At 53.1% G+C, this 25,540-nt stretch overlaps 7 protein-coding genes and 2 non-coding genes across 9 annotated transcripts; 5 read left to right on the forward strand and 4 right to left on the reverse strand.

The window, feature by feature from the left end:
* Nucleotides 1–743: 743 nt before the first annotated feature.
* QC764_710540 (uncharacterized protein) lies at nt 744–2,420 on the forward strand (the record flags this gene model as incomplete). The annotated part of the gene is made up of 1 exon (XM_062950674.1): nt 744–2,420. One exon carries the CDS (start codon nt 744–746, stop codon nt 2,418–2,420), a length of 1,677 nt encoding a protein of 558 aa, XP_062796706.1.
* Nucleotides 2,421–4,003: 1,583 nt separating this feature from the next.
* Nucleotides 4,004–4,330, forward strand: QC764_0105820 (uncharacterized protein; the record flags this gene model as incomplete). Its single annotated transcript, XM_062941112.1, has 2 exons — nt 4,004–4,114; nt 4,241–4,330. The coding sequence occupies 2 exons, from the start codon at nt 4,004–4,006 to the stop codon at nt 4,328–4,330; spliced, it is 201 nt and encodes a 66-aa protein (XP_062796707.1).
* Nucleotides 4,331–5,624: 1,294 nt separating this feature from the next.
* Nucleotides 5,625–9,904, forward strand: QC764_710550 (uncharacterized protein; the record flags this gene model as incomplete). The annotated part of the gene is made up of 2 exons (XM_062950675.1): nt 5,625–5,907; nt 5,969–9,904. 2 exons carry the CDS (start codon nt 5,625–5,627, stop codon nt 9,460–9,462), a joined length of 3,777 nt encoding a protein of 1,258 aa, XP_062796708.1. The 3' UTR covers nt 9,463–9,904.
* Nucleotides 9,905–10,037: 133 nt separating this feature from the next.
* QC764_0105840 (uncharacterized protein) lies at nt 10,038–12,320 on the reverse strand (the record flags this gene model as incomplete). The annotated part of the gene is made up of 3 exons (XM_062941113.1): nt 10,038–12,111; nt 12,161–12,255; nt 12,317–12,320. 3 exons carry the CDS (start codon nt 12,318–12,320, stop codon nt 11,713–11,715), a joined length of 498 nt encoding a protein of 165 aa, XP_062796709.1. The 3' UTR covers nt 10,038–11,712.
* Nucleotides 12,321–13,344: 1,024 nt separating this feature from the next.
* Nucleotides 13,345–15,483, reverse strand: QC764_710560 (uncharacterized protein; the record flags this gene model as incomplete). The annotated part of the gene is made up of 1 exon (XM_062950676.1): nt 13,345–15,483. The coding sequence occupies one exon, from the start codon at nt 15,481–15,483 to the stop codon at nt 13,345–13,347; it is 2,139 nt and encodes a 712-aa protein (XP_062796710.1).
* A 2,271-nt stretch (nt 15,484–17,754) lies between these two features.
* Nucleotides 17,755–17,872, forward strand: QC764_0105860. The gene has a single exon. It is a non-coding gene; the product is annotated as a tRNA-Gln (tRNA).
* Nucleotides 17,873–18,317: 445 nt separating this feature from the next.
* On the reverse strand, nt 18,318–20,684 carry ade1 (Bifunctional purine biosynthetic protein ADE1; the record flags this gene model as incomplete). Its single annotated transcript, XM_062950677.1, has 1 exon — nt 18,318–20,684. One exon carries the CDS (start codon nt 20,682–20,684, stop codon nt 18,318–18,320), a length of 2,367 nt encoding a protein of 788 aa, XP_062796711.1.
* A 523-nt stretch (nt 20,685–21,207) lies between these two features.
* Nucleotides 21,208–21,318, forward strand: QC764_0105880. Its single transcript has one exon. It is a non-coding gene; the product is annotated as a tRNA-Leu (tRNA).
* A 109-nt stretch (nt 21,319–21,427) lies between these two features.
* YCG1 (chromosome condensation complex Condensin, subunit G) lies at nt 21,428–25,317 on the reverse strand. The gene is made up of 2 exons (XM_062950678.1): nt 22,185–25,317; nt 21,428–22,123 (listed from the first exon to the last, which is right to left on the reverse strand). The coding sequence occupies exons 1-2, from the start codon at nt 24,928–24,930 to the stop codon at nt 21,591–21,593; spliced, it is 3,279 nt and encodes a 1,092-aa protein (XP_062796712.1). The 5' UTR covers nt 24,931–25,317; the 3' UTR covers nt 21,428–21,590.
* Between the last annotated feature and the right edge of the window lie 223 nt (nt 25,318–25,540).

The raw sequence follows: 25,540 nt of genomic DNA on the forward strand, positions 1-25,540 counted from the left end.
TATGGCCTGGCTATAAGCCGGTCGACAATGCTTATAAAAAGAGAGCCTAAAAAGGGTCTTGGAGTGAAAACAGAAAAAGAGTTCAGCGCCTGAAAGTGGAATCGAACCCGTCGGTTGATGACAGTCAGAACACCTACGTATCTCTTTTCGGAGTGATCTGGTTTCGTGAGTAAACAGAGCGTACCATAATACCACTTGACCAAACCACCCTCCGAGGCATTACCGCCCGTGTTATATCTCTGCAAAATCCTAAACTATATCCCCCACGACCCGTTCCACTGGCCGCTCCATTCCCATACTTGCTCACCGAGCAACAATTCTCCAACTTTGCAAGGGTATTTCTTTCCAAAACCTGCCCGCCTCTTTAATGTGCCCATTCCCACGTCCATGATGCTTTAGAATACAATGCGCGCCTACCAAGTGCAAGCAGACAACCTGGAAGGAAGGTACATATCCAAAACTGCAACTAGGGTATCACCACAGAAAATCATTAGTGGGAACGTAACAGATCCCCCGCTGAAGATGTGGGGAAGGCGCCGGGAGGCCGGCACCTAACGCGGGACCCCGCAAAGCTTATTCGGGTGGGGAAAGAACGGGCAGGTCAATGCCGTCACCCACCTCTCTCCAATTCTCTCGAAGCTCAACTGTTGGTTCTTGTTCTGTTTATTCCTGTCACCATTATGACTTTTCCAACCGCTTTTTGAAAAAGATTTATTATCTTGTTGTTTGTTCCGTTCTGTTACATGCGTCTTGCCAGTATAATACCACCCATCACTACGTCACGCCCTCCAGCTGAACCAAGACACTGGACATCCCTGCCATCACATCAAGGGAAACATTTCTTCCATATCCCAGTCATGAATCATCGCCTCAGACTCACGACCTCGTTGGACTCATGCCCTGGTCCAAGTTCCCAGGGCATATCAACAGCCCTGGAAACCATGCACGAGGAGTCGGAGTCTGTCCACTCCGGGCACCGGTCACCAATGTCCGGTGGTACCGCCCCCAGCGCTTTCGAGGACGACCGCGGCCGACGTCGAAGCTCCACTTTCTCAGTGTACAGCTTGAACGAAGCCGGGCGTGGCCTTCACGATGAGATTCTCGATCCAGGGCCGTTTATACACCGAAGCGAGGTATCATGGGGAGCGACACTTCCCTTAGTATTTGCCCTCCTCCCGGCACTGGTCGGGCTAGTCTTCAAAAACGGCAGCTCGGTTATCACCGACCTCATTTTGTTGGGGCTGGCGGCCGTCTTTTTGCACTGGTCGGTAACGGTGCCGTGGAAGTGGTATCATGCGTCACAGCAGGTTCGGGAGGAGGAGGGGTCGGTTGTGGAGAGTGCTTTTCAGGACGACAGCGGGAGCGATGATGCTGTCAGCCCTCGGCAACAAAACCCCGGGCCGGATGAACAACAGCCATCACAGCCAGATCCCCAGACCAGCAAGATGGACCGCCGCGCCAAAACCGCCAGCCAAGCCCTCACGCTGCTCGGTCTTCTGGAGTGTGCCGCTTTGTTGGCTTGCTTTGTCGCCCCCGGGTTGGCGGCTTGGATGCTCCACCACGGCCGGAACCTTTTGTCGCGAGGCTCGGAGGGGTTGGTGTCAAACTTTAACCTTGTCATCTTTTTTATTGCGGCGGAGATATCGCCCGTGTCACACTTTATGAAGCTTATCCAGGCCCAGACGCTCCACCTCCAGAGACTGGTCCACAGCAACTCCAACCCCTACCGGCAGGAAAAAGTCACGATGAATCAATGGAGGGAGTTGATTGCGAGGTTGGATGAACTCGAAACACGGGGACTGACCAATGCTCCGTCACCAGTGGAGGCAGACACGAGGCGGGTGCATGCCAGTCTTGTCAGGGAGGTGAGGAATCAGATACAGCCTGATATTGATGCGTTGAATAGAGCGGTTAGGAGGTATGAGAAGAAGGCTAGGGTCCTGGCGGTGCACACGGAGGGGAGGTTGAGGGATCTGAGGCAGAGGGTGGATGATGCTATTAGCTTGAGTGCTGTTGTTGCAGGGAGGGGGCGGAAGGGGACGGAGTGGGATTTGGTGGGGTGGTGTTTGGGGGGGGCGGTTTGGGTTTTGATGTTGCCTGTCAGGGAGGTGATTAGGGGGTTGGCAAAGGTGTTGGCGGGTGTGGGGTGGTTGATGGGGATTAAAGAGGAGGGGGGGGATGAAGTCATGAGGGGGAAGAAGAAGGGGGAGATGGATGGATCAGAGGTAAAAGGGAAAGGAATGGGGAGGGAGACGAGGAGGAGCGGGAATGCAAGTGGGAGTGGTGCTAGTGGGGGGAATGGCGAGATGGATGGATCAGTGGTAAAAGGGAAAGGGGTGGAGAAGTGGATGAGTGGTGGTAGGAGTGGAAGCGGGAGTGGTGCCAGTGGGGGGAGGGGGTATCTTGGACGGAGGATGTGATTGGGGTGGGGTGGGGATATGTAGGTTAATGTATGAATGAGGCGAGAGTGTTTTTCTTTCTAGCGGATGGGAGTTGGTTTGGAATGGGTTATGTGAATAATGAAAACAGGGAGGTGGCTTTTGGCTATAGCGTTAGCTACTCGATAGCAATGGCTCTTTATGAACTTTATTTACTATGACTTCACACCGACGTCTTTTATTGCAAGGGAATGTGTGTGTTTGTAAAGTCTTGACGATATTGTGGTTGGGGCGAAGATGGTAGGCTGTGGTATGGGTTGTAAGCGGTGAAGCTAAGGAAGAAGGTGATGTTCATTGATTGAGTGTTGGGTACATCTGGGGGGTGTTACACTATGGGGGGGACTGAACTTTTGGATGATGTAAAGGATAGCAAAGAGCTTTTTGAGACACGGAGGTCGAAAGCGGGTCGGTGGAGTTATTTCTACTATTCTGGTGTGAAGATCTACCTTGGAGTATAGTGTTTGTACTTGATGTAGATATTAAAACATTGCTACAGGCGTTGAATGGGTGGGATAGCATAAAAATGTGAACACCATCTCTTTTTGGCCCTTTTCTTTTCTTTTCCGTTCTTTCTTTCTCTTGGGGGGGTTCCAATTTGCAGAGGTACTTGTACAATCCGAAGATGTTGCTTGCCAGGGATATTGAGCGTTGATGCCATTTTGGGCCCCAGATGTTGAACCATAGGAGGTTGTCAGTTGTCAACGAGTTACCAGGACTAACTAACTTCCTGGATAGTTGGGCCTGGTGCAGATAGTATTTTGTTCATGGTCTAGTAGTCTTACTCGTTGCCGGGTTCACGCTGACAGTTTGGTTCTTGCCCGTCTGCGAGCCGGTAAATGGTCCAGGTTTAGAAGGCAAGGATATCCTGGCAGGGTTGGGTAAGTCCAGCTCTTTTCGGCTGCAGTTATCAGATCAAAAAGTGAACATGTTCGTATCTGTATGTTTCCACTGTCTGTCTCATATTGCTTACAGTTTGTGACGGTTGTCATTGTCAACGTCTTGGAAGAGGCGCCGAGACGGGCAGTTGAGGCGTCCGGAGGTGGACTGTCCTTCCTCATCGAGTCTTCAAACAAACACAAGCCCAAGAAAGGCGTGCATAAATGCATTGGTGCCAAATGTGGAAGGCATGATGGTTGAACAGTAGTCAGCTTCAGGTTCGGCCCATGGCAGCCTCGATGAGGGACGTGCACTTGTGGGGTGACATTTGCCCCTGCAAAGCCACTCCACTTGTCCTTTTCTAGCTCCAGCTTGGCGGGAATATGGCGCTAGCTGAAAGTTAGCCTTGCGGGAAGAGTGGAGAGGCCGGAGCTTTTAACATCGCATTGTGACATCACCACTGCCAATTGAGAACGACAATTTTTCTGCATCAGAAGGAGGTTGGGGAAGGGACTTGTGGTATATGAAGTGGAGGGAACAAAACAACCCAAGAACAGAAAGAAGTTGACCGCTTGAAGAGGGGCCAATGTACTGACTGATAGTGTGTCCCATTTGCCAGATCAGGGCAGGTCTTAAAGCCACAGCAGGGGAAAATACCAGCTTTTTCTCGTTTTTCTCATTCCCCGCTCATGCTGCTGGCTGTCGCGCTGGCAGATCCACATCCAATAAACCCGAGATCATCGACGAGCATTGTGCAGCGGAGGACGCAAGTCTTTCTTCTTTTGTCTTTGTTTATCGTGGTTTGTTTCTCGTCTATCTCTTCATCCGCACGGTACGTGGACCGTATGATGGCCTCTGGATGGTTGGGCGCGTCCAAGTAACATCCCGCGTCTTGGCGTCGCAAACTGCTAATTAATGGAAATCAGGTACCGGCTATCTGTGGGAGAGCAACTCCAAGTTCCTTCGGTTTTCCGGCAGTCAGTCGGCCGATTGCATCTCGTGCTCTCGACATGTGAGACGGGGATAACAAACCAGTCCTCATCAGCCTAGCCAGAAGATGGCAAGTTGAGCCACGTTCGGTAACAACAGCCGCCATCAAATTAGTTCTTCACCATGCCTCCCGCCGCTCACTGCCGGGCTGATTCCGTACGGCAACCAGCGAAAGGTCAGTAATTTAGCCTGCGTCAACTCTGTCTCATCCGGAGAGACACCAGGTTTTTTTGGGGACGAACTGCGTCTAGAGTGGTAGCGTAGACTACACGAGTCCACAAGGTTTCCAGCATGGGGGAGGAAAATGTCCGACGTTGGACTGGATTTCCACGAATTTGGCTGTGTCAAGATTTGGGGTGTCGTTGAAGCGGAGCTCGAGGCATGGGCAACAGCACATCACAGCGAATCACGGCCGCACGATGCGTCTTGATCTGGGCAATCTTGGATGAAAGCGTCCACTTTTGTCAACCTCAGGTCCGGATACGGCACGCGCCAACCCCTTGGCGGCGTTGCTGAACCCTGTCGGCTCTGCGGAGGCCGGTCGTTAGCTTGGACGCCTCTGCCGCAGTCACACACCCCATTGAGCACCCCACGTCGAGTCGTCAACCCCGTTGACGTCCCGCTAATCTCCTGCTTCGAGTGCTGGCCTCGCTGACTATCCACTCGAACTACAGCTTGCCCAGCACCATGTCGACGATGGACGTCTCCTGGTGTGCCATGGCCGGCCTCCCAGCGGACGCCTTCGACGCTCGTGCCGGCTCGTCGAGGCTCCTGCTGTTTCCTGGCGTCTCCTGATATCCATCCCGTTAACCGTACCGTGATATGGATGAGCGGCCCCATTTCAGATCTTGTTTCTCGTGGACGGGTTATGCCAGTTATTGTCGGCGGATCATGGACCAGTTCATCCTTGGGGCCTGCCTCGAGTGGCTTGACACTGGCTCCAAACCCCCTCCCCGCCCGCCGGTAATCCCTGGTTTTTCTCAGCTACCTGTTATATGTTCTCCGCCTTGTCATATCGTTTGATCTGCCGCATGTCCCTCGTCTTCTTCCCCTCCTGTCCCAGGCAAGCGTCTAGACTGAGCTTCAGCACCCGGTGTTTGCTGCCGGGCCTCCTTCAGTCTGATCCGTTCCGTATCACCGTCATCAAGTCCACCCAACGCTGGCAGTATTTGTTGAAAGGCGATCCGGTGTCAAAGAACATCGCTGCTTCTTCACCGTGCTATGAGCTGGCAAACTGCTCCCGTCGGTTTCCAGTAGGGCCTCCGCGCAACTTAGGATAGCGGTCACGATATTGAGCGCGCAACTCGCAGGCTGGCCAATATGAAGCTTGCACAGAGCTCTGGAAAAGCTCTGGTTTGTCTGGGGATTCTGGCTGGCTTCGCTGCTGCGGGTGGTCTCGGGCCAGCAAAGCGAGACGAAGTGACCCCCTCGACAACGGTCACGCCGACCCGGACGTTGACAGAGGCCGGATCGGAAACGACAAGGTCAATCGCCCCCTCTGGCTCTCCGGTCATTGGTACCCTAAATCCCTCGTCCACATTGCCGCCTTCTGCCAAATCAACTGTTGATCCGGCCTCTCTGTTCAACACCAGCGCCCTCGATGGTAAGTAGGATCTGGTCTGCCAGCATCTGATTGTTGAGCACCATAGCTTACCGTTCTCCAGCTCCGCTTCCAGATGACCAGCTTCCCCTACAGCCTGTCATCACCCCCGGATGGGCTGTTTCCGGTGCCATTATGCTCATCACCGGCTTCGTCTATGCTATCGTGGGGATCAAGACAAAATGGCTACACACCTTTTTCTCAACCGCCTACCTGGCAAGTTTAGGGACAACAGCGCTGATCTTGTACGTCATGGTGCCACCAGTCAGTGACGCTGTCCACGGAGCATACGTGGTAGCAGCTGTCTGCACCGGAGCTGTTCTCGGCGGCCTTGCCATCGTTTTTAAGGAACTCACCGAGTGTCTGGCCGGTCTTCTGGGAGGCTTTTGTCTCAGCATGTGGCTGCTGACTCTTCAGCCCGGTGGACTTGTCCCATCAACTGTTGGCAAGGTTTTGTTCATTGCCTCGTTCACCTTCTCAGGCTTCGGGGTGTACTTTGTGCCATGGACTCAGATTCGGGCATATGCACTTATCGCATGTATTTCCTTCTCAGGGGCCACCGTGACTGTTCTCGGAATCGATTGCTTCACTCGCGCTGGTCTCAAGGAGTTTTGGGCGTACATTTGGGCACTCAACGACAAGCTGTTTCCCCTTGGCGCGAATACCTACCCACTCACACGCGGCATTCGGGTTGAACTCGCTGTCACAATACTCATCTTCCTCGCCGGCATTGTTTCTCAGCTCAGGCTCTGGCGTCTCATCAAAGACCGTCGAAGCAAACGTGAGGAGGAGATTGCCGAAGGAGAGCGGAACCTTCGTATCGAAGAGGAGATCATCGGCCGCCAAGTCGAGGAGATGACGGCTCGCGAGCTCCGTCGCTGGGAGCGTATCTATGGCGAGAACACCCCGACCCACCAGGCCTCCGACTCGGCATTGGGCGATATGGATGACGAGAAGCGAATTCGTCACAGCTCTGCCACTCTGGCCTACTCGAGACGCACCAAGTCCCCGACTGATACTGATGGGATTGTAGCGGCCGAGGTATATGTCGACCCTCTGGCGGACCCTACGCCCTCGGAGAAGGCCGACATGAATGAGACTGTTATCGCCAGAGACGTCGGCGATGGGAGAAGATTCACCGTCAGGATTAGTGAGGACGAGCTTCGCGGGTGCTCGACCCCTGAGGTTACCTCTTCGCACACTCACGATGGTCATATGAGACGCGAGAGTTATATCATGATGAATTCTCGACGCAGCTCACAACGTAACTCTCAACGAAACTCGCTTCACACCCCTGAGGTTCCCATTCTCAGTCTGCCTTTCCAGCTGTCCAATGCCAAAAGCGAGGAGGGTCGTTCCTCGTTTGCTGCAACCTGTGCCGACGAGGAAGGCCGGGAGAATGTGCCTGGACCTCGGATTAGATATTCAACGGCGGAAAAGCTTGCCGAGAGACTGTCGAGTGGTTCGGCCAAGCTGCTTAGGGGCCTTTCCCGGCGGTCTGCCCACAGCAAGCGTGGGATCATCGAGGGAGTGGGTGAAAGCGCAGAAGAGTTGGCTGTCGAGTCTGTCCAAATTAGGGACGACCTCGACTCTCTTGCTGCGGTTTTGGACGACTTGAGCTCTCTGGGAGAAGTCTCAGCGACACCATCGCCAACTACTGATGTGAAAATGGAACTGCCCGCCTGGAAATCAAAACCCCAGTCGGCCGAGTCTAGTACGCCGGGAGCCAAAAGGACAGAGGCGGCAGTCCCTGAGATGAAACAAGAGGCGGAAACGTCGCTGAGCTCTAGGGAGGTTGGTGATATGATTCCTGAGATACCCACAAGGCTCTCCAACGTGGACGTGCTTGCTATTGCCGAGTCACACTCGGCCAAGCCCTTGCCGGCTCTTGAACAAGGAGGCTTTGTTCCTGAAGAAAAGAATCCTGCACCCTTACCGCAATTCCAGGCTGACTCCGAGGTCGAGAAGAAGATGGATCCTGACGAGGACAGCTCGCGGGCGGACCCTGTGGGAAGCCCCAAGCGTGATGAGGACGGTGCAAAAGATGGGGATGATGCTGCGGTCAGAGGGGAATCATTGGATTCCGTTGCCGCCAGTCTGACGAGAGGGAATCTTCCACCAGCCTTGTCCCGAGTAGCATTGTGTTATCGTACAAATGAGTGGGCGAAACACCTGAGTGTGGCTGAGATCCCTGACCCAGATGAGCTCCAGCAAGAGATCGTTGCAGCACAAGACGGCTCAGACGAAGAACCGGCGCCCCTTGACGTTGTCGACCTTCAGCAAACAGCCGAGAATGCGACCATTCCCCCATACGCCCCTCGATCGGCTAGCGCCATGTCAAACTACACAGGCCAACCTGTCAGCAGGAGCAGTTCCAGGACATCGTTCTCGGCGTATCCAGATTCGAATGCCTCTGCTATCCAGCCTGGCTCTTCGCCTGACTTGCAGCAAGGAAAGTTGAACGGTCCCTATCGCTCCTCTTCCATGACGGGCGTGATGCTCAAGGGGCGAAATTCGAGACTTGTCGCCGAGCCCATCGCGGAAGAGGGCGATCATGAGCCAACTGAACACGTTTCAGCCCCTTTTCCCTCAGATACAACCTGGACCATGCCGAACACAAACTCGGCATCTGCGGTCCCTCATGGGCTGTTGTCTTCAACCTCGGTCCCGAACATGACACGGATCAGCCAACAATCCTTGTACTCTCCGCCTACTCTCATGGGTGTGCGCGAGACGCTCCTCCGTAATAAAGCGTCTGGGTCAATCTATGCTCAGACTGCTGAACCAATTCCCTACGGAATACCAACCTTTCCTATCGCAAGGCCTTCCTCTGAACACGAGAGTTTGCACAGCCACTCTGCACCTAACAATGTCCCTAGCGATTGCTCAAGCCCAGCAGTCGGCGTCGACCTCGATGACCTGCCACTATCCCAACGCCGTGCGTTGATACGACAGAGCAGTATGCCTATGCAGCCCCAACAGGCGCTTATACGCCAGCGTTCAGGGCTGCGAAGTCCTACGCCACCTGTCACCTCTCACCCTTCCCCACGCGCAACAACAGAGTCTACCACTTTCGACTCACACCAGCCTCTCCGTCATAGCACAATACCCACCGAAGCTGTTCGCCAGGCGCAGCTCGCCAACTTCCGCAATAGCGTCCAAGCTGACCTCCGGGCCAACGCACGGCCAAAGACGTTGGCCCGACACAGGTCTGTCGGAGGTGATGGCTTCCACCACGGCCCGCCTCTTTCGGGGGGGGTGCTTAATTTAGGAAGTACCACCTCCATGACCAGTCTCAAGGGTGCTTTCCAATCGGTAGGAGATCGGCACAGTGGAAACACCCCTGGAAGTAGTGTTGAAGCCCAGAGGAACATTGACATTCAACGCGGGGTGATGATGGAGCAAAAGGAGGCCGAGGCGGCGAGGCTGGAGAGCACGAGGCTGGAGAGGGAGGGGAGGCAGAGGGAGTTTGAGGAGCGGATGAGGAGGGATCGGGGGATGTTGGAGGCGCACCGGGATGCCATGAGGAGGATACAGAGGGGTGTGAGGGATGTTTGAGATGTCATGATTTTTTTTTTTTTTTTTTTTTGCGCAAAGAAAACAATGATGTTATGGGATGAATTGGAGAAATATGACGATATGGCAAAACGTCGGACGTATAGCGTGAGGCAGGCGTGTCTGTTTTGCCACTACTATTGTATTTGGCTTGCGGGGGATGTCTGATGACTTGTTTGTTTTTGGAAACATGACCCCGAGATGAGTACGAGTACGATGACGGCACGGCGGTACGGTTTTACGGAAGGTTGATGTATACAGGTAGCTTTTAATCAAGATTGGGGGGGGGGAGGGGGTTGTAATTACTTGCTGAGTCTTTTGTGCATAGCATGGCGGTTATTGGGGAGGACAAGGTAGAAAGCGAATGGGATGGATGGGGGTATAGAGTCGGACTGGATGGGTTAGAGAATAATTAATAGTATATTGAGTAGTTGTTAGAGTCAGACCTTTTGTGGGTTATGTTTGTTGGTGATGTGTAGCTATCCCCGAAAAAACGGCACGCACCCAGCATCATGATATATGTTTCCCAGTATTACAGAAGAGAGTTGTAATAAAGTCTGCATTCCTGATAGAGGTAACCTTGTCTTAAATCCCCTCTCAACTATCATTCAACGCCTTTAAACTATCCTCACAGGCCCATCGATACACATTCAACACCTAGAAACCATCTTCATAAACTCAGTAATTATCTTTGAAGATGACCTTTCTGCATGCAAGATTCGCCATACTCTGCCCTTTGGTCGATTCATGTTCGCCAACCGGGTCACCTTTTACTGTATTCTTGCCGGCGCTGCGCTTGATCTACTGACTATTCTCAAAGACATATCAACTATCTTTGACGGCCCGTTCCAAAACCCAGTCACCATCCTTTCATTTCACCTTGTACCGTCTTCGTCATCAAGGACTGTCTCAAACCCTCGAAGTCTTTCCAGTGCCTCATCTTATCTTCGTCGAGTCAAACCCAGTCATCCAACAACGGAGCCATCAAAGACATTACTCATTTGTGGATATATAAAGCTCAGTTGAGTCATGCAGCGCTCACAAACACAGCTGATCCAGGGCTCGGATGGATGATATTAGGCTAGTAAACGCTGCTGATAATGTTAATTCGAGCCCGCAAACGGTGGTGAAAGAGAGTTTGGATGGAAAGCTGCCAGCTGCAAGCGCCAATAAAAAGATGCTGGGGTAACCATATAAAATAGGCATAATAAACAGCAAGACAATATCAACGCTTACAAGCGCCCCAAAGCAAACTCCGATAAAGGGTCCGTGTTGGGCTGGATCACCGACCACGACAGGTGGGTTGTAAAACCGAGGGATATGGAAAATATCGTGTTCGGATAACTTGGCTGCCTCGCCAACGACGGCGATGTCGCAGAGTATGTACGGACGACCTTTGGTCTGGTGACAGCATAAGGCGTTGCCAGCACAACACCGGAAAACTGCTCCAGATACTGAGCGTAGACGTCCTTGATGAGCTCTCAAATCTCTTCGGTCATCGCACCGGTACATGTATCCAGCGCCTGTTGGAGGTCTGGAAAGAGGTCCGCGCGTTCGCTCACGGCGACGAGGTATTCGACATGCGGGCCCTCGCTTCTCGCCGGAGGAAGTACGATTCCGGACTCGGCTGCGTCTCGTCCTCGTGTTCCGGGGAGTGCTGCAGGTGCGCTCGCAGACGAGAGCGCCTGTTGAAGGTCTGGAAAGCGGTTTAGGTGATCCAGATAATACTCGTGAAGTGACTGATGCAAACCAAGCTCGGGATTACGTGCTTTGGCATAACGAAGACTGGTTGCATGCGCTTTCATCGTCATCTTCGCAGGGAAATAGACGGCGAGGAGCTGATCAGCGACTTGGACAACGGCCGCTTGTGTGATGATTTGGGCATGAGCCACCTTTTGTGATGGCAAACGCCGGATCTTAACCTTGAGTTTGTTGTCTGCTGCTGCATGAAGATGCTTCATCACGGCCTCCTTGGTGGTTGTTATGTCCCTAGCACCAGGAGTCCCAAGTCTAAAGTCAAGATGGGGAAAGATCATGTTGATTGAGAAGGAGGCAATCTGGGAAAGGGCAGCCTGGGATACGACAGTGCGGGATCGGACGAGATAGGTACTGTGCGACTTGATCTCATGAAAAGCCGGTACTATGCCCAAGTCAAGAAGATTTCCCGCGTCCCGTTGCTGAAACAAGCCTACAAGCTTGGCGAGGTGGGCGCCTGGTCCGTCGCCTTAGGGAGTGTGTCGAAATCTCTCAATGTTAAGCTCGACATTCCAAAATAGACAAGTAGATGTCAATGGGTGGGATCAGACGGTCCCAGACAGGACGGAAGACCTCGTCCAGCTTCGGTGCAGTGCTTTGGTTGAGCTGTGGTAAGGCCGGGGACTTGAAGATGGCAAAGAACGGGTGCTGGTTCTTGCGCTCGTCAACCTCGAGAGGAGAGGAAACTCCTGCTGGAGAGTAAGCTCGACCTGTCCTTGCGCGTCCACGCGCTGCTGTGTTTGAGGTAATCGGGAGGAAACGATAGCTGATCGCTAGGAAGCCATAAAGAGCCGCGAGCACACCAGGCAGGTGGTCGTCCAGGCACGAAAGATAATACTTGGTTTGGGCGCGAGCAAGCCACACTTGACCGCCAGCAGGCGGAAAGCTCACCTTGTGCTGCAGAAACGTTCGTGGCGGTCAATGAAACAACCAATGTCGAACATACCTTAATAGTAACCGTCTGAGAGCTGGGATAGGGAGGAAGCTCTGAGTAGGCGTTGACTTGGTAGTTGGAGACAGCCAAAGATGTTGAGATCAAGACTGTTAAGTTGTGGGAGAGTTTGAATCGATATCGTGTTTGGATTCATCTCCATCTACAAACCCATCAGTGGCCGTCTAGCACAAAACACAATAAAAGTCGAAAACATACCTCGATATCGATCGCTTTTCAGCCCATCCTCAATACATCCCTAGTCGAAGTAGTGGGGGAGCTCTGAGGAGGTGTTGACTTGGTGGCTAAGCTGGGTTGATATGCTGAGACAAAGATGTTGAGACGAAAACTCTAATTGCGGGCAGTTGCAGGGTGAATTAGGGCTTCGATTTTTTTGTGCAAAACAGGTTCGCGTTTTAGGCAGGGCAACAGCTCAGGGAAGGAACGCGTGGGGTTGAGGTAACGAGGTAGGAGCGATAGCCCACCTTCCCAAACGCTCCTTCCTTGTGAAGAGTATTGCCTGGCTTCGTTCAACTTCAATAATTACATACCTGTACGAGAGTGATGATATGATATTGACGAAATTCCCATGGAAGGCATTAAAGATAGCCGAGAGGAGGTGTACAGAATAGATGCTTGGACACCTTAGATAGCAGATCATAAATAGGACATACTGGCAGGCAGGACAATGACTGGAACCACAAGGACCTTCAAAAAAAAAGATGACATCTGTGTCATACAAATTTTGCCCTCCCCAACCGAGGTGCTATCAATGACTTGACGCTGCTCTCGAGGTAAAGAGTCACAATTAGACAACAAACTTCACAGACACCCCATACTCAGTCACAGCCCCCTCAGTTACCCCGTAACGGTTTTTGGGGGTGGAAAGAGATGACATATCACCCCATCTCCTAACGCTGTATTGAACAAAGCTGATGATTTATACAACCTCATAATTACTTTCACCCCCCCTTCCCCCTGCTGCCCCTCTGTCACGCATAAAAACAAAGTGTATCCCATAAACATATATACTCCTCCCCCATCCTGAACCCAAACTCCAAGCCACAAAAACGCCCATGTCCAAATGCCTATGCTAGTGCGCCACACAAAAACAAATGCTAACGATCTTTAAAGCCAAAGTCTCCTTCCCAATAAATACACCCACCTACCCACCCTAAAGAAAACGAGCACAAACAATGCTAGGTCAGGTTATAAAGTCTCCACACTATTATATCCCCTTCTCCCTCCCCCGACGTCCTCGCTCTAGCCAAAACCCCCCCATCCTCTTCACTCTGAGAAGCCGCTCTAGACGGGGCAGCATTAACACCCAGGAACTCCCCTAGTGTATGACTCAAACTTCTTGCCCGCCTTCTGATAAACCCCGTTTCATTACCAGTACTTTCCACCCCCGCGCTGACAGTTTGTTGACCCTGGCCCTGACCCTGTTCGGTATCTGAGACCTCTTCTGACGGGACAAAAAGGCTGTTTCTGAGAGAAGGTCGGTTTCGTTTGTGGGCTGGGAGGAGTTGGGTTGGGGACCCTTCCAGGTGTGATAACAATTTGTCTGTCACCACTGCTGTCAAGGTGGTGGAGAAGGGAGAGGGGGAAATAACTGGGTTTCCTCCCGCTGTTACGCCTACTGTGGTGAAGATCCTCGGATGAGGGTGGCTTCTGGGCGTGGTAGGTGGGATGGTGGTTATTGGTGGGGGAGTTGAAGACAAAGTCACCAATGGGTTATGGTCTGTATCTGAGACTGCCGCCGACGGTATTACGGAGGGAACGGAATCCGAAGAAATGGTATGTGCCCCCATCCCTGGGTGGCGGAAATGGTTATGATTAGGGGGCGTGCTGTCCCTCCATGGACCTAACAAAGGCGCATCCTCGTGGTCTTCATCGTAATCGTCCCCGTTGATGAGAGAGGGTTTCTGCTTGGAAAGGGCGGCTAAGGGTTTGTTTGTGAAGCTCACGCGGGACGACCGCCTGGATCGTCCTACAACTGCCGAGTCGCTACCTCTGCGGGAGGAGGTCCGGGCAAGGGAGTTAGTGCCGGGATCTTGGTTGGAGAGACCGATGGTTTCTTCTATGCCTTCGGCGTCGGAGAGGGCGGCTTCGTCTTCGTCGTCGTGGCGGGGCCGGCCGCTCGTGATGAGGAAGACGCCGAAAAAGGTGAGGAGACAGCCACCGATGAATTTGGCGGCGCGTTCCTTGGTAGTGCGCTCAAAGTCGCGGTAGAGGACAGCACTGCCGATGATGACGGAGAGCGTGAACAGGACGAATTGGATCGGGATGACTTGGGTGGAGTCGAATCTCTGGAGGGCCTTGTTGAGGAAGCGGACCTGCATGATGGCCGTTGAGAGGAGGACGAAGAGAAGGACATAGGTGACTGGAGTGGTGAAAGCACCGAGGAGGGTTGATGAGAGCATCGAGGATACACCCTTGGTTGAAAGCGCTGTGTAGCCTCCAAACAAACCAACCAGGCCCAAATCGATAAGAATGGTACGATTCCCGTACCGAGGGCTGAGATACATCAACAGCGCAATCAGACCGCAGCTGGCGCCCATATAAATCTTGAACTCCATGGTGGTGATGGCATCCCACACCTCGTGCGGCCCCATCTTGGTCTCCTCCGAATCTGCACTCAAGACCACCGTAACCGCGCCTCCAATAGCAATAACGACACCCCAGAAGTCGCGTTGGCGGAATATCTCCTTGAAAAAGATGGGCGCTATCACACAATTCGAAACAAGAGCAACCACGCCGAGCGGGCTGACAATAGACGCCGGCGCAAAGCCATAGGCCAAAAAGTTGCCCATCTCACCCACCGTGATGAGAACCTGCCCCAACCACCAGTAAGGGTCCTTGAGATACGTCGAGGGGACCTTGGCTTCGTCACTGTCAGAGCTTCCGCTCCAGCGAGAGTCGTCGGACCGGAACGAATGCGTGAGGGGGTCCGTCTCGGTCGAATCACGGGTTTCTTCACTGATCTCACTCAGCACACCGTCCGAGTGGGATGTCTCGGCCGCTCCATAGCCCCCTAGTCCAGAGCTTTGCGACGCAGAATTGGCATGCTTCAGTGCCTGCCTTGCGCGCTCCCGCATTGCCACTTTGTGTCTGTGTAACCGAATATGCGCATACCGCTGGACGTTGAGAGCCAGAGCAATGAGGACATTGCCGCAGATGGCGGTTATTATGCCGATTAAACTCGACCAGTTCTGGAGATCCTTGTCGGGATGGTCCCCATCATCATGCCCACCGCCAGCATCGTTGGAAAAGGAGGGTAGCCAGCCGGGCCAGGCGCGGCCTGTTAATGGCGGACTCGAAGCTGGGTGGAGGTACATCTTGGTGTTGTTGTCGTCCCCCGGCAAACTGAAGCGCACCGGTGTCGCTCGGTTTCGAGGTTGGTCATGGGTGGTTTGTGGGAGTAAGTGAGTCGGTCAGTCGGTCGGTCGGTCTAGCTGTCGGGTTCCGAGTAGTGCTGAGTGTTCAGCACTCGGTACTCAGTAGTAAATTTGGTTGTAATTTCTCACACTAGATATGGGTCGTTGGTTTCGTGCCGCGATGCGAAGTGGCGCTGGCGCACCATCGAACATGGGGGAGAAGTGGACCGGCCATCTGCCTGCCGCTCTTGTCATCCTACCCCAGTCCAGCTGGAAAGGCCTCTGATTGGCTGGTCAATCAAGACCAGAGAGACATATATCAACACCACATTTCATTCATAAACATATATGCTTTACATCTCCGATTCACCTCTCAAGTCGAAAAGCCTCCCACATGATTGTCGACAACTTAGACTCTACGGACCAGCAGGGGGGCTGTATAAAGCCTCTGTTGAGGAGTGCCACCTGCCCTTGATATTCCCCAAGTATGCCCAGATCACTGTTTATCGGTCCGAGACAGGCCCCGATGGGAAGCCTGCTCTTCCAAAAAAAAAAAATGTCGAACTGGAGGGCATCGACACTGATGTCTCCAGCCCAGTCTCTCTCAGTAGAACTGCCAAAACTCATAGCCACCTTTCTTCACGAAAGTGCTACTCGCCCGTTCGTCTCGCCAATGAACTAGGCTGGGAACCCACCCCCCGTGGCTACACACCACCTAAGTCCTTCGCTCTCGACGGTACTAACCCGCTAGATGTTACTTATCGTCCCGAATATGCAGACCAAAAGCCAGTTTTCGGCTGGCTCGATGCATTCGAGGACCTGATGCGAGTCAACTCTGGTCTGGAGCTATCAGACTTAGACACGAAGCACGCCACCGTCCACAAACTATGGCATCTTTCCTGGACGAATAGAAGCGACCTGGAGTTCCCCAGACTTCGCCATGTGCGAAACATGATGTTTCACATCAACACGTGGTCAAACAACTCTTGGCATCTCTGGTTTCCCTCATTTCTTCGCCAGGGGGGGAAGACATCACCAAACACTCCCGAAGAGTGGCTCAAGGCTCGGGAACAGGAGAGGGAATTCTGGGCTTCCGGGATGAGCTGATGGAGCAGCGCAAATGGTTTCAAAAACTGCTCGGCATGGATGTGAACAGTATTATCCAAGCCCAATGGTTTCGAGGGGTGCGCAATCCCCCCGAGGAGCACCTGGTCGTGGACAAGGACGGCTCGTCTTTCTTCGGCGCATTGGCTTTGTCTCTTCTATTGATGCACTACCAGCTCCGAAGTGGAGACCTAGTTGAGCATGAAGCGGCCTTGTCTCAACGACCCCCCGATCAAAGGTGGCCTCTCGCCACCATGTTGACCCTCATAAGCATGTTCACAGATCATCCTGTTAGGCCTGCCCACGACTATAGCCTATTGGTTAATCAGGGCCATTTTTTCCATTATTGAGATGGCATAGTAAAAATTAGGGATAGGGTGGGCGAGGGGAAAGAATGATTCATCAAGGATTTCTTGGGGAATCTCCATCGCCACCACTCCCTGATGCTACACGATGTGGAGAACCCTCACAAACCTGCTCTCAGGTGGCCCTGCCAACAACTTAGCCCCAAGAAGGAGACACTCGAGGAGGGCAAGGCGAAGTGGGACAGGAAACTGGAAGAGCTTTTCGTATCGTAGATGATGTGGGAAACTTTGCGCGTCGTTAAGCAAGGCTTTTTTGAGGGTAAATATGCTCGAAAGGCGTATTTAGCTCTAGGACGACGCTCTAATAATGCGTCACTACCATTGGCGACAGATTTTGTGCAGGTCATCATTTCATCTGTAGGCTGATGAAGACCAGGCCATATTTCCATCGTTTCTCCGGGGGTATCAGGGCGAGGTAAGGGTCTGCTCAAAGAAAAAAGGGAGCGTGGAGTATCTAGCATGGAAGAAGAAGAAAAGGGAGCTAATCTGGGGATGTTTTGAGCACACGCACACACAACCTGACGAGCAGAAAGGACACACAACAACCACAGTAAATCTCCCTCTTACAATACATAAACACCCACAAGAACAGCGCTTCCCAAATACCCTCAAAAGACAGGACGACAAAAACACTTCCCCAACCCCTCACATACAGCTCCGCCTTTTAGAAACTATAAACACCAAAAACATAAACCTACCAGAACAACAAACCAAACACCACTTGCCTAACCTCCCAAAAACATATCAAAACCCAAAAAACTAAAGGTCCTACCCGGACTCGAACCGGGGTTGCCGGAAGAATTTCTCTTACGTACTTTGTATGATGGGGCACGAGAGATTGTTTTCAGAATCCGGAGTGATAACCGCTACACTATAGAACCAATTTATTGGAACATGCTCATACAGGTCAGACAACTGCCATATCACTCAGCATATGTGGTGGCGGCGTGGAACGGGATACAGAAAAGCACTCGCCAACATCTCAACACTGAAACACCTCAAGGTCAATTCATTCCGAGGGGGAAAAAAAAAACCAATAAAACAATCCTATTGTATCTTCGGGTGTGGTATGTGCAATTCAAAACTATGGAATGAAATTGAACAAAAGAGTGCAGTGTGACAGACGATTGTTTGAGAACCATCCGTTAAATCATACACAACTGGCGAGTTCACAGTCCTTAATGCGAAGTCATCATAGTAAAATCAAAGCAAAGCCCCCAATGCCTCAAAATTCATAATTACCCCTCTCACTATTTACATTTTTGATTTCCCAACCCATGTCATTATCTTACGTTTTTATTCTACCATCTCATTGTCACCTCATAACTAAGCCCAGCTCTCCAAATTCCTCAACTCACACCCATTACCACCCTCCGGCCTCTTCGTCAACCTACCCAAAGTATACACCTTCTCACCAGCCTCCTCCAACCCCTTAACAACACCCTCAACACCCTCAGCAGCAACAGCAACCACCATGCCAATACCAGTGTTGAATGTCCTGCCCATCTCAGCGGGCTCAACGCTCTCAGCAAGCCACTTGAACACAGGCGGCAACTCCCACGCCGCGACATCAATCTCAGCAGAGAGGTGCTTGGGCAACATGCGGGGGACGTTCTCAGTCAGACCACCACCAGTGATATGTGCCATACCCTTGACAGCAGCAGCACCGGGCTCAGAAGCCAGAACCTTGAGCAAAGGCTTGACATAGATCTTCGTAGGGGTCAAAAGCGCCTCGCCGACAGACTTGGAGCCGTCCCATGGGCAGGCATCTGTGTACTCAAGGCCACACTTCTGAACGACCTTGCGGACGAGAGAGAAACCATTGGAGTGAACACCAGAAGAAGTAAGACCGATGAGGACATCGCCTTCAACCATGGCATCCTTGCGGGGGAGACGCTGCTCAGCCTTCATGACACCAATGGCGGCGCCGGCAGCATCGTAGTCATCGCCAGTGTAAAGGTCAGGCATCTCAGCCGTTTCACCTCCAACAAGAGCACAGCCAGACTCGAGGCAGCCCTTGGCAACACCCTCAACGAAAGAAGCAGCAACGGACACATCAAGACGACTGCAGCCGTAGTAATCGAGGAACATGAAGGGCTCAGCACCCTGGACGACAAGATCGTTGACGTTCATGGCGACGAGATCAATACCAACGGTGTCGTGCTTGTTCATCTTCTGGGCAATGATGAGCTTGGTGCCGACACCGTCGATGGCACCGACAACGATGGGCGCACCGGGGAAACCGGCCTGGGAGAGATCGACCTCTCCACCGAAGCCACCGATCACAGCGTCGGCGCCAGGGCGGCGGGTGGTGGCCACGGCAGCCTTGATGCGGTCGACAAGCTCGTTTCCGGCATCGATGCTCACACCAGCTTGGGCATAAGTGAGTTTGCCAGAAGCCTCTGACTCACGGAAAGCACGGTGAGCAATGTCGTTGCGGTAGTACATGCCATCAAAGTTGATGAGCTTGACGCCCTCATACGCCTTGTCAACAGCGGCACGGAGAGACTCGCCAACAGCATTCGCAGCAATGACACGGCCACCATCAGTGACCAAAACGTCACCAGTGAGCTTGGTACCAGCGTGGAAGATGGTGATATCTTGGGGAGCAGCTGACACCTGCATGGGAATATTCTTGGGGTATGACTCGGGGTAGCCAGGGGCAGCAACCACCACGGTGGTGGAAAACTTGTTGGACACCTTGACGGGGACGTCCTCGAGGTAGGGGATAGGGCCGGCGCAGGCGTACATGATCTTGGCGAGATCGGACTCGAGCAATGGCAGAACCGTCTGGGTCTCCGGGTCGCCAAAGCGGACGTTGTACTCGAGCACCTTGGGGGTGCCATCAGGGGCAATCATCAGGCCAGTAAAAAGGCAGCCCTTGAAGGGGAAGCCATCCTTGCGCATACCATCAATGGTAGGCTGAAGAATCTCGCGCTCAACACGAGCGAGGAGCTCAGGGGTAGCGAGCTTAGTGGGCGCATAGCATCCCATACCGCCAGTGTTCAGCCCAGTGTCGCCATCGCCAATTCGCTTGTGATCTTGGGCAGCAGGCAGGGACTTGATCGTGGTACCGTCGCAGAAAGACAGGATGCTCAGCTCGTCACCAACCAAAAATTCCTCAATGACGACCTCGTTGCCAGCATCACCAAACGCCTTGTCCTGCATGATATCCTTCAAACCCTGCTGAGCCTCCTCCTGAGTCTGGGGAAGGATAACACCCTTGCCAGCAGCCAAACCAGTGGCCTTGATGACAACATTGTGCTTGACAGTCTTCAGATACTCGCTGGCCTTTTCGTAGTCGGAAAAGTTCTCGTAGGCGGCAGTCGGGATGTTGTGCTTCTTCATAAAGTCCTTGGAAAAGGTCTTGCTGCCCTCCATGCGCGCGGCCTCCCTGGAGGGGCCAAAGACGGGGATGCCGGCCTCGCGGAAGTAGCCCTCGATGCCGTCGACGAGGGGCGCCTCCGGGCCAGGGACGACGAGGTTAATGTTGTTCTTCTTTGCGAACTCGACGAGGCCGGGGTAGTCGTTGGGCTTAACGGCGGTGGTGTTGGTCACCTTGGGCAACCCCGCGGTGCCGCCGTTGCCAGGAACGGCGATGATGGACTCCACATACGGCGATTGGGAGAGCTTCCAGGCAAGGGCGTGCTCGCGGCCACCGTTGCCGACCAGCAGGATTCGAAGAGACGACATTTTTGAGTTGTGTTGGGGGTGGTTGTCACACTTGCGTGACTGGAGCAGAGTGAGTCGTCCCTGACCCAGCAGCGCTCTCGGATTGCCCCTCCATTTCTGTCAAAATGAAAATCCGGGGCAGAGAAATTTTACCCCTCCCCCGCGCTTGCTATCGACAGGGCACCGCTGATTGGCCAATTCCTGTCTGATTAGCGGATGGGGATGGGGTACGTACCTTGAGAGAAAGAGCAAAAAAAAAAAAAAAAGCTCAGCATGTGAGTCGGGGTGTGGAAAAGCTGGACGCAATAGCTGATGATGGAGTGAACACTGGAGCTCTCTGTGAGCTGTCGCTGAGTTCTGGCTCTCACCAGCCTTAGCGTTATGCTTCAGGGCACGCCTTGCTCTCAGTACCAACCGAGCTGTCCAATTTCTGATCTTCACACTGCTCTATCGGGAAACCAGGGTTCCCGACTTGTTCGCCAACACCATTTCGAAACTCTCAAGGGTTGCATGAAGTGAGGAATGCAAAAACTACAAAAATGAATGATGAGAGTGGGATTCGAACCCACGCCCTTTCGGACCACGGAATCTTTTGAGAAGATGTTGATTAAGGAAGACCTTAACGTGGCGCCTTAGACCGCTCGGCCATCTCACCGTACTGATTTGTTGAAAGACAAGCTCAGAGGGACGGCTCATGATGCTGCTCGAGGTCAACCGACCAAGCGAATGTTCAAGACCAACCGTCCGCAAGAGTTCCTCATATGTCCCATAATGTACGAGGTCTTTCAAAAGATAACATCAGTCTTCAAATCATATTCATAACATGTCAAACAAAACAAACAACCCGGCCAGTCATGCTATCCTTGCAGCCCGCCATCCCATATGTTCATCCCTACACCACTATTCAACACCATCATCCCCGGGCATTCACAGAGTGTCCTCACCCTCATCTTCCTCATCCTCATCCAACAACTCACTGACCAAACTCTTATCATCTCCATCCTCCTCCGCATCATCTTCCTCAATACTCTTCATCACCGGCTCCGTCCTGTTCAACACAACCGTCGCCTCCTCTTCCTCTTCATCCTCCTCTTTGATGATGCTCCCCGCCCTGGATGAAACAACTGAGCCCTCCCTTCCAGCATTGTTTCCAGCAGCAGCACCGGCCACACTCCCCAGCCCAACAGAACTAGCCCTGCTAACGCTCCTCCTGTACCTCTGTACCTGACCTTCAGCTGAGTTCATCTGCGCCGCCACAGCAGCAGCATCAAGCTGGTTGACAATCTTGCCAAGCCCAACATGCAATTTGTACAGCGAGTTCCGACTCGTCGCATCAGTCAAAAGACCATTCTCAACAGCCTCACAAACCAGGGCATAGATGTCTCTAGTGAGCTCCTCACTTGAGGCCGGAGACACATAAAGTTTGCCAAGCAGCGCAGCAATAATCTTCTTTTCCTCTCCTGTCGTCTCGTTAGCACTCTCCACACGGCCAAACGTGAAAGGAAAACGGATCAAACTTACTCGGCACACTCCCAGACAATCTCTCCAAAATCCCCCTCGCAAACTCCAAATGCACATCCGCATTCACATTCTTCCTCTCCCCCTCCACCCCCTCCTCCTTGCCCGGGTAGTAACACTTCCTCGGATCCGTCCAGTCCACCAAGCAAGCGCCAATCGTCGCCAAACTCACCATCTCCTCATCCACATCCGCGTCATCATCCTCCAGCCCCTCCCTTACATTATACAACGTGTGCAGCGCATCCAGCGCAACAATCCTCATCAAGTCCTGATTCTCCGCCCGACTGTAGCAAAACACCGGCAGGAAATAATTCAGCGCCTGCCTGACAGACTGATTGTCACTGCTCGCCGGCTCAAAGTACGCCACAACCAACGTCTTGAGCAGCTCCGCAGAAAAGTCATGATCAGAAATCACCCTCCCAAGCAGCAACTTCGACACCGCCACCGTAGCAGAAGCCTGCACCTCAGGATGCCTCGCCCCCGACCTCAAAGCCTTGATGTAGACCTTCAACAGTGTAGGGTTAGCAGACAACAGCTGTGACCCATGCACATTCAAAATGTCCGTCAAGATGTTCAGCGCCGTAATCTGCAGCGCCGTATGCCCCTTGCTAAAAAAGTGCATAAACAGCGTCAAATTCTCCTCCGCCAGCGACCTATCCAACAACGAACACAAACCCAGACAGACCAGACCCCTCTCCCGCACAGGCGCCTCGTGGGAACGGACAGCTGGCACAACAAGATTGTTAAGCATTGAAACCAAATGGTCGTTTTGCTGGAGATCGCCCGTCACGTTGGCGAGCATGCACTGCACGATATGCAAGCACTTCATGTTGATCATGATCTCCTTGATCGCCTTCTTGGCCGCCTCCTCCTCGGACAGCGCAGGGACATTCTTGTTCTTGGAGGATTTGGTCGGGGTGGTGTCGCGGTCGGGGGTGGACACCTCTGACTGAGCCGAGTGGAACGATTCATCGTCGTTATCGTTCTCGCTCGCGGGCGGCTCGTCGACGATGGTGTCGTGCACGTCGGCTACGGCTTCGAGGACGATGGAGCAGAATTCCTTTTCCCCGGCAGCGTCAGGGGCGCAAATGTCGCGGAGGACGTTGACAGTCAACTTGGTCACCTCGTCAGGGAGTTCGGGAATGGAGAGGGTCTGTCGGAGGAGGGAGAACATCTTGCGACGACCGACTTCATCAGAGTAGTCGAGCGTGAGGGCGATGTGGAGGAGCTGTTCTGCTATGAACTCCTGCTCCACCGTGTCCTCCTCCTCTTCCTCTTCAAGGTCTTCCTGTTCTTCGGCACGCTTGATGGCGTCGATCAGGACCTTGATGTAGCGCTCGAGGTAGAAGGCTACCTTGGTGACTTCGGGGAGCTTCTCCTCGACGAGCTGCTCAAACTTGCCGTTGCCCTCGCTGCGGCAAAAGTCGTTGAAGGTTCGGCAGACAAAGACGGACTCGGCGCTCAGAGTCTCGAAGAAGGTGTCGTCAAAGACCATGGCTTCTCTGTAGTCTGGACGACCTTCCCAGAAACCCTTCATGGCTTCAAGACCGATGCCGTTCTCGCCACCAGAGTTGATGACATCGATACGCTCCAACAACTCAAGGAGCGCGTCGAGGTTAGGGGGTGAAACCTCAGCCGGCTGACCGGTCTCAGCAGGCGGTGGCGTCCCCGCGCAATCCTCGATCCAGCGCTCACGGAACAGACGACCGGCCGCCTTACGGACGTTCTCATCTCTGTCGCGCAAACCCCATCGGAGCAGCTTCTCCCTCATCGAAAGTGACAAGTGCCTAAAATCACCCAGCGCGGGAAGCAGCCGCGAGTACACCGACCTCCTCGTTGCCGCATCTTGATCCCTCGCCCTCTCAAGCAGAAAAGGCAACGTCTTGGGCAAAATAGGCAGATTCACCAAAAGCGACCTCCTGACATCAGCGCTGGGATCGTTCTGCAACACCTCCAGCAACTTATCCAAGAGGCCACTGCCCGCACCACCCCCTTCGCTATCCTCCGAATCTTCTTCAGCCTCGACCTCATTCCCCGCCAGTCTCCCCAACCCGAGCACAGCCTGCACCCTTACCATGGCCTCCTTGTCCCGAATCCTCTTCAACAACCCCGACCTCAGCTTCTGAAACAAATCATCATCAATCGCATCCAGCGAGCTGATAATGTGTGAAATCAACTGCGTCGACCGATACCTCACAAACTTGTCCTTCGCCTGCAGCAACGGCAAAATCGTAACCATCAGATACGTCGTGAGTCTCGTAGCAGGCGTCTCAGGCATAGTACTAGTATCCATATCCACCTCGCCCGTAATCTCATTGTCCTTGTCAATCGCATGCCGCAAAAACAGCCCAATGAACCTGACCGTCTTCTCGCCTACCCCTTCCGACTTCTTGACGGGCATGACGCGCAGAACGCAGCGGACAAACTCGGTGTTGAAGTCATCCTCGTCAAAGTCGCCGAGGTTGGTAGTCGTGGCAGTTTTCTTGGTAGCCGTTGGCTCATAGCAGCAGGCTTCCTGCATCTTGCGGAGGGTGACGGCTAGCTTGCGGTGGGAGGCGGTGGTGCGCTGGGCGTCGCGGAAGACGGCGGCGACTTGCTGTCGGAGGGCGTTGTCGGGGCTTTCTTCGGGGATGTTGTAGTTTACGGCTGGGGAGGAGCGGGAAGTGGCTGTTGCTGTTGTGCTGGCGCGGGAGGTGGCGCCGCCGCCGGCGGTGGAGGAGCGGGTTGATCTTGTTGCTCGGGGGGCCATGCTGGCGACGGGGTTTTGTGCGCGCCGTGGGCTGGTTTCTAAATGTTCAAGTTGTAATTTTGATCCGGTTCAGGAATCGCATTGGGGGTGTCGTTGTGAAGGGTGTCGTCGTGTCGTAGGAGAATGGCAGTGGTTGTTACAGAAAAGGAGCCTGACAAGTGAATGGCGACTTTGCGAACGTTGTTTGTTTACCCAGCAATTTCCTGTTCGAGATTAGCGCGCGAAAGTTTGGAGGGGTATGACCCACAGCTTGGCAGGGACGTCTCAAGGCCTAACAAGATAACAGCGATACCGTCGACCATCTTCAACAGCCTCTCCAAGTATTTTTAAGGGCTTTCAGACTATCTTTGGAGGTTTATTAAAAGTGCAAAGGCATTTTAACATCCTTAAAGGCTTATTGCACTCTATGTAAGGCCTATCATTCATCTTTGAAGGCATCACGACTATCTTCAAAGGCCGTGATTCTAGCGGCAAGGAGCACGAAAGCCCCCCACTTTTCGCACGATAAGCTTCTTATCAACCCACCTCCCTGGGGTTTTTTTTTTCTTTCCAATTGTCAATTGAGCCAGGGACCAGCTCCTCGGAAAAACCACCAAAAATTCACATACCA

Source organism: Podospora pseudoanserina, assembly GCF_035222485.1.
Source record: "Podospora pseudoanserina strain CBS 124.78 chromosome 7 map unlocalized CBS124.78p_7, whole genome shotgun sequence".
In the NCBI taxonomy this organism is placed as follows: Eukaryota; Fungi; Ascomycota; class Sordariomycetes; order Sordariales; family Podosporaceae; genus Podospora; species Podospora pseudoanserina.

Coding starts and splice junctions, on each gene's coding strand:
- YCG1 (XM_062950678.1), bottom strand. CDS start 24,930: ATGGCCCCCCGAGCAACAAGATCAACCCGCTCCTCCACCGCCGGCGGC. Junction 22,124..22,184: donor ATTGTCTGGGAGTGTGCCGA/GTAAGTTTGATC, acceptor ACGAGACGACAG/GAGAGGAAAAGAAGATTATT.